Source organism: Sinocyclocheilus rhinocerous, unplaced genomic scaffold (assembly GCF_001515625.1).
Source record: "Sinocyclocheilus rhinocerous isolate Xijiao unplaced genomic scaffold, SAMN03320098_v1.1 scaffold140, whole genome shotgun sequence".
NCBI lineage: Eukaryota > Metazoa > Chordata > Actinopteri > Cypriniformes > Cyprinidae > Sinocyclocheilus > Sinocyclocheilus rhinocerous.
Window position 1 is genome coordinate 2,922,702 of NW_015642053.1, and position 7,778 is coordinate 2,930,479.

A 7,778-nucleotide genomic window follows, 5' to 3' on the forward strand; every position below is an offset into this window, starting at 1 on the left:
GCCAATGGGCAAATTTGGCCAGGAGGCCGAGGTCGCACCTCTACTCTTTTCGAAAGACATCCTGGGATTTTTAATGACCACAGAGAGTCAGGACCTCGGTTTAACGTCTCATCCGAAGGACGGTGCTTGTTGACAGTATAGTTTCCCTATCACTATACTGGGGCGCTAGGACCCACACAGACCACAGGGTGAGCACCCTCTGCTGGCCTCCCTAGCACCTCTTCCAGCAGCAACCTAGTTTTTCCCAGGAGGTCTCCCATCCAGGTACTGACCAGGCTCAACCCTGCTTAGCTTCAGTGGGCGACCAGTCTTGGGCTACAGGGTGATATGGCTGCGGGCAAGCCATATCATATCAAGATGAAGATGAGTTTGTTTCTTTATTGGAACAGATTTGGAGAAAATTAGCATTACATCACTTGCTCACCAGTGGATTCTCTGCAGTGAATGGGTGCCGTCAGAATGAGTCCAAACAGCTGATAAAAACTTCACAATAACCCACAACTTCAGTAAACAATTAGTGTCTTGTGATGCAAAAAACGGTTTTTAATAAACCAATCCATCAAGACATTTTTAACTTCAAACTGTTAAAATACAAGTCTTCTATCCATAATATTTCTCTTTCTAGTGAAAAAGATTTTTTCTTGAACCAGAAGAGAAATTTGTACAAATCAAGTTCATGGTTTTTGATGACAAAGAACAACAGTGGATGGTCTATTTTACTGGAGGAAACATTATTATGGATTATGGACTGTTATTTTGGCCAGAAGCAACCATTTAAAGTTAAAATGCTTTAATGATGGGTTTGTTTATTACAAACATGCAGCTTTTCACTTCAAAATAATTTAATTGATTGTCTGGAGACGTATGAATTACTTGTGGATTATTGTGATGTTTTTATCAGCTGTTTGAACTCTCATTCTGACGGCACCCATTCACTGCAGGGGGTGAGCAAGTAATGTCCGGGGTGCAAGTAATGTAATGCAAATTTTCTCCAAATCTGTTGTAATGAAGAAACAGTCTCATCTATATCTTGGATGGCTTGAGGATGTGTTCAGCATTGTTTAGCGAATCTTCGTTTTCGGGTGAACTATTCCTTTAAAGTCACAACCCACTTCAGGAATATGACATATTTCTGAGCAAGACAGGACTTTAGTGGATTCTGAAAAGTGGGTTTTCCAACCAGAATTAATAGCCTGATGTTACCAAAGAAGGAAAGTTGTTTCAGAGTAAGAGAATATTATTGCATTTTGAATAATTATTATGACAACAAACTACATTTGGAAAAAAGGTGCATTGATTTGATTAATAATTCACAGTAAGATCAGGGATGTGCATTAGCAAAGTAAATAGGGTCAATTTTGTTTTCATGTTAACTTTAAACTAGTTGCTCTTTTCAGCGCAACAGTGATGAAAATGTAATACCCCACTACAGTCTTGTGAAAGTGACTTCATACTACATTCATTTACAAACTCTCTAGAAAAAATATTGCCCCCGCAGGGCCAGTAAACAGCTCTGCCAGGATGCTAATACTTAGAAAACAAATTCTAAGACATTGGGTATGCAAGCAATTAATAGACCAGTGCTGGAGCCTTTTGCTGTTTAGGTTGCTTACTAGATTCAGAGCATTTTATAAATCCTGTTCTGTCATATTTTATAACTTGTGTATATATTTTGTATTGTAACCTTGGGAGCAACTCACAAAATTCATTATAAGTACATACTGTATGTACACGGTCGATAAACTCTGTTGAAATTTCTGTTTATAGAGATTATTACTACTGGCCAAAACTCTTACGTAACTGTGCTCTCTGACTGCTGAGCAAAATGCGGCTGAGGGGAATGAGGATGCAGCCAGGCTTTGCTGGCGATAAAGGAGTGGAACGTTCTGATGTTTATCTAAACACTTGCATGAACCTCTCAAGCCACGTGTTTGTTTGAATGATGAAAAGGGTGTGTTGACCGTTGATTTTAAAGGAACAGTGCCAGTTGAAGCCTTGCAACTGTTCCTCACCAAGAGAGAAATCAGTTCTGTGCCACTGAAACATTTATCCCACTGTCTTATAAATAACGTACAGGCTGATGTGTTGCTCAATGTGTTTTAGGTTATGTAACACCTGTGGAGCTTAATCAGGGTAGATTTTAAATGTAAATTTTGCACGAATTAAAACAAGGCTGTGAATGGTAGAAGTACAGTTTGTTCTGTGATCACATCTAAGACGATACAACACGCATCAAATATTTTTTGTTTATGTTGCATTACCTTACAGTATATTGGGCGAATACTGACACCTTGCAGTGTGGATACAGCATCACGCAAAAGCAAATGTTTAATGATTAGGAATGTACTATTTATTGGTACCATATCGGTTATTAGCCAGTATTAGTGTTTTTTTTTTTGTCATTTTTTGGTATCAGTCAATATTTTTTAAATGAATTATTTATTTTTGCATGCTCATTTTCCATATTTTTTTTTTCATTCATCTTTGCTGTCATCTAGCACACGCTTAAGTTAATACTTAAAAACACTATACATTTCATAACACTGTAAAATATAATCTTGAAAATCTTAAAGGAAATCTTAAAAGGAATATTGATTTTTCATACTGTATATTATCGTGTTATTATGCCTAAATTCAGCTATAGCATTTAAAGTGACTGATTTTAGTTTAGTATTTTATTTTTAAATGCATAGTCCACCAAGTTACTAAATGGTTTTGGTTCCCATTGACTTTCATTGTATTGACAAAAAATACAATGGAAATCAATGGGAACCGAAAATGTTTGATTATCAACATTGTTCAAAATATCTAACTTTGTGTTCAGAAGACGAAAGAAATGCATACAGGTGATGACAGATGACAGAATTTTTCTTTTTGGGAGGACTGTCCCTTTAATTTCAAAAAATTAGTGTAGAATTTCAACATTAGCCCATTTTGGTACTAATATGACTCCAGTTTTTACCCCATGTGGGTCTATATGATTTTTAAAAAAAGAAAAAAAAAGTACTTTTTATTTACTTATTTTTATTTATTTATTTTTTTAATCAGGGAGAAATTACTTAGTGCACCTTTAACTATGGTGTCTGTCTACCCTGGCTGAGGTCTATTTGAGTTTAATTATGCTGCTTTAAATTCTGGCTAATCTGTTTGATGTTTTTTGAGGTCAACCACAATGTCTCCACAGGCCACAAAGCAGCTTGCAGTATTTTCGTTTTTTTTTATAATTTCGTGACTTGAAGTTGCACTGGGATGGATCAGTAAGTGTTAGCATAACCGTTTCTCCCTCAGCTCTAGATTTTGAACACCATTATCCACGGAGGCTTCATCCTCATCAACTTACTCCCGTTGATCCGGCGTATGTGTCATCCCATCAGAAAAGGTCTATAGCTCTCTGCTGGTTGCTGTGAGGGAGGTGAGGAGAGGTGCAGAGCAGGGTAATTGCGCGGGGAGACAGAAAGAGTTCGTGTGAAAAAATCTGTCAGGATGAATCAGAGCTTGCCCACACAAACAGGAAGACTGCATCCTACAGGCAGACATTTTTATAAAGGAAAAAAAAATACTAGAGAGCTGGTGTTATACAATATATTTGTCTAAAAGTGATGCATCACATTGAATTAAATAATTCACTATGAGCCTTTTATCAAAAGCTTGATAAAAGATTTATTTAGTGGTGGAAAATATGATGTAAGCGCTGCTCATGTTTATTTGATAAAATATGTTTTTGTTCTGTAGTTGAAGTCATCTAATTAAGCATTTATTGTTCAACCAAACCATTTTTTAAAGAAAAAAAAAAAAAAATTCTGCAGTGGAACGTTATATTTCAAATAAATGCTGTTCTTTTGAACTTTCTATTCATCAAAGAATTGTGAAAAAATGTATTATGCTATCCATAAAAATAAGATCCAGTACAGTACAGTTTTCAACATTGATTGTAATGTTAACGTAATGTTTCTTGAGCATCCAAATCAGCATTTTAGAATATTTTCTGTCACTACTGGAAATTCAGTTTGCCTGAATAAATTGCATTTTAAAATATATTAAAATAGAAAACGGTTATTTTAAATTGTAATAACATTTAGCAATATTACCTTTTATACTATATATTTGATCAAATAAATGCAGCCTTGGTGAGCATAAAAGAAACGTTCAAAAACATTAAAAAATCATGTAAAAGATACTATTTGAATTTGAAGCATAATTATATCACAAATAAATTAATACATTTAAGTTTTCATTTATTATGTTTTATAGATGTAGTCTCTGAGACCCAAACAGAACTAATGCATAATTTTTCATGGAGGACTTGATACCTGATACTTGATGTTTAATGTACAGAACATTACACCTCACCATTAGTGCATCTTTGGATACGCTGTAATTCACTAAGTGACCTCACAGTTCACAGGGTGACATGGGATTGTGATTGGTTTCCTTTGGTTCCATTCTTTAGTGACAGCGATGGTGTTTTCACCATTCTTTCACTTTAATGGAATCTCGCAGTTGTTCCATGTATGTTTTCACAGTGTTGGGTTTCAATCTCATCGCAGTGGAATGTGTGATGGGCTCTGAAATTCCCTAGGATAAAGAGTGTTCAGAATGCCAGTGTGTATGCGTGTGGAACCTGGAACCCCCATGGAGGTGACACTAAAGCTTTCCAATCTCAGCCTAGGCATCCTCCTCAAGTGTCATGTTCATACCAGCAGATGTCACTTAATCATAGTTACTGTCACCCAAAAGCTTGATCAAAAGAGGGACTAAGAGTAAAGGAATGCAGTCTTTATTTGAACATAAAATGCAAACTCTCTCTGGAATATTCTTCAGTGTTTCTCACCACTTGCCTTTCCCATTTGCAGTTATTAGATTATTAGTGGACATTACTGTTGCGCATACTAGGAATTTAAACAAACCCCTAAAAATAAGTATTAAACTCCAATTGTGCAGCTTGTTTAAGAATGGTGTTTTTATTTTACTAAACTTTTGGGCTTTGAAATTTGTCTGGAAGACAATTACATAACCATATGTAGGGCCAGAATATCATAAAGAGTTGAAAGTGGGATATTTTGGCTTGGACCACTAAGCAACTGCTTAGAACCCTCTAGCTACAACACAAAGTGACAACATGCTACAAACCAATTAGAAGACATTAGTAATTGCATAGCAACACTCTGGCAACAATCACAAATCACTGAAAATGTCATCATCAGTGTTTTCTTCAGAAATTGTCATCATTTGGTTATTATTATAATTATTAATAAATTTTTGCCAGTGCTACTTTGCCTCGTTTTAGCAATTGAACATACACTACCATTCCAAAAAAATTGATTTAGTAAGATGTTTATGTTTTTGAAAGAAGTCTCTTATGCTTACTATGGCTGTATTTATATAACCAAAAATACAGTAAAAACAGTAATACTATGAAATATTATTACAATTTAAAATACCTGTTTTTTATTTTAATATATTTTAGAATATCATTTTTTCCTGTGATGGCAAAGCTGAATTCTCAGCATCATTACTCTAGTCTTCACATGATGTCACATGATCCTTCAGAAACCATTCTGATTCTGATTTGCTTATTTGGTGCTCACATAACATTTCTGATTTTTGTGGAAACCTTGATATATATTATTATAAGGATTCCTTGAGTAATAGTAAATTCAAAAGAGCAGCATTTATTTGAAAAAATAAATCTTTTGTAACATTATGAATGTCTTACTGTCTGAATGGGTCCTGGCTTATTAAATTAACAAAAATCTTACTGACCCAAAACTTTTGACTGTATTTTTTTATGTTCTGCTTTCTCCTATAGTGGCTTTGTTTAGCCTGATTAGGTTAACCAATAATGTGAGTTTGGAGAGGGGCTATCTGTTTTTCGACCAATGGCAGCCAGGAAGCCTGTTTGAAAACAGTCATTACTTTTGCAATTACACTTGGTGAAGCTAGTGCCGCAAAAATGAGATATTTCACCTTTAAGTCAAATTGTTATTTCTTCTTCACTTGTAGGAATTGACTACAAGACAACTACCATACTGCTCGATGGACGCAGAATCAAGCTCCAGCTTTGGTGAGTAGCTTTACATCACAGTTACTTTTTCTTGTGGAAATTGGAAACCCATGACTGCAGCACCTGACATATCCTAGAAATACATGTTGAACTTTAAAGTTTCAGCTTGATTTCCTCCTGTTATCTTCTTGAACTCAAACCGAGCATGAAGAGAGATTAAAGATCACCCCCTCCATTTCATCATGCCTGTGTATGCTCAATAAGGTCCCGTCGGTTTCCAAAATATGAAGTGAACATGCCAAACGTCTGGCTATGTTAATTACAGCGCTCCTCAACAAACTCTTCCAATGAAAAATTCAGCCAAGTCAATCCCACTAGCCATGGCTAGAACTTGTTTTTAAATTCTGGCGCATTTTAAGAGAACTGAGCTTTTTGCAAGAGTCTGGAATCAATTATTGATAATCTGGCCTTGACAGACGAAGCATTTTAGAGCAGAGTGTTTGTGATACTCCAGTCCTACCCGCTGCAACATGACTGGCACATCTTGGTGCTGCGCTCAGCCCTGGATGGTGAATGATTCATTTCACTGCTCCTACTCAAAGTCTGCTGCCCTGGCACCAACCACAGAGAGCTCCTCATGTCACCAGGCAGAGGGAAAGACAATAGCTACAGACGTTTTGAAGAACAGAAGTAAAAAGAATGTGTCCTTTGTCATGCGGACCCTCTGTGTTGTGTTGTTTTTTTGCAGGGACACCTCAGGACAAGGCAGATTCTGCACAATATTCCGCTCATATTCCAGAGGAGCACAGGTATAACACAATTATAATTAAAGGGATAGTTCACCCAAAAATGAAAATTCTGTCATCATTTTCATCAAACACCATTTGTGTAGTTGTGTGTAAGCCCATTGTATATTAATATATTTTGTATAATAATATTTATAATTATTTATTTGAATTAATTTAAATAAAAAGTAAAGTTATTTTAAATTATTTTATTCACAAATATAAATATAATAATTTTTAAATGATTTATCAGTCACTACTTCTGAGTTTATGAATGCCTGTAATAGATGTAAATAATTGAAATTAAATGTAAAACATATTTTTATGATTTTATTTATAATTATTAATTTAAAAAATAATTCATTTAAATTAAACTAAATACATTTTTTTCTTTGTAATTATAATTGATGTTATTTTTTAAAATTGTTGTTATATTTTGTTATGATTTTCATCAAACACCATTTGTGTAGTTGTGTGTAAGCCCATTGTATATTAATATATTTTGTATAATAATATTTATAATTATTTATTTGAATTAATTTAAATAAAAAGTAAAGTTATTTTAAATTATTTTATTCACAAATATAAATATAATAATTTTTAAATGATTTATCAGTCACTACTTCTGAGTTTATGAATGCCTGTAATAGATGTAAATAATTTAAATAAAATGTAAAAATATTTTTTATGATTTTATTTATAATTATAATTATTAATTAAAAAATAATTCATTTAAATTAAACTAAATACATTTTTTTCTTTGTAATTATAATTGATGTTATTTTTTAAAATTGTTGTTATATTTTGTTATGATTTTCATCAAACACCATTTGTGTAGTTGTGTGTAAGCCCATTGTATATTAATATATTTTGTATAATAATATTTATAATTATTTATTTGAATTAATTTAAATAAAAAGTAAAGTTATTTTAAATTATTTTATTCACAAATATAAATATAATAATTTTTAAATGATTTATCAGTCACT

At 33.5% G+C, this 7,778-nt stretch overlaps 1 protein-coding gene across 1 annotated transcript in view; it reads left to right on the plus strand.

Annotated features, from left to right (window-relative positions):
• The window catches only part of LOC107755515 (ras-related protein Rab-40B-like), a 15,665-nt gene that overhangs the window by 1,944 nt on the left and 5,943 nt on the right, over nucleotides 1-7,778 (plus strand). The window contains exons 2-3 of the mRNA XM_016572321.1: nucleotides 6,004-6,064; nucleotides 6,753-6,813. Coding sequence (XP_016427807.1) covers nucleotides 6,004-6,064; nucleotides 6,753-6,813 — 122 coding nt within the window. The remainder of the gene's footprint in view (nucleotides 1-6,003; nucleotides 6,065-6,752; nucleotides 6,814-7,778) is intronic.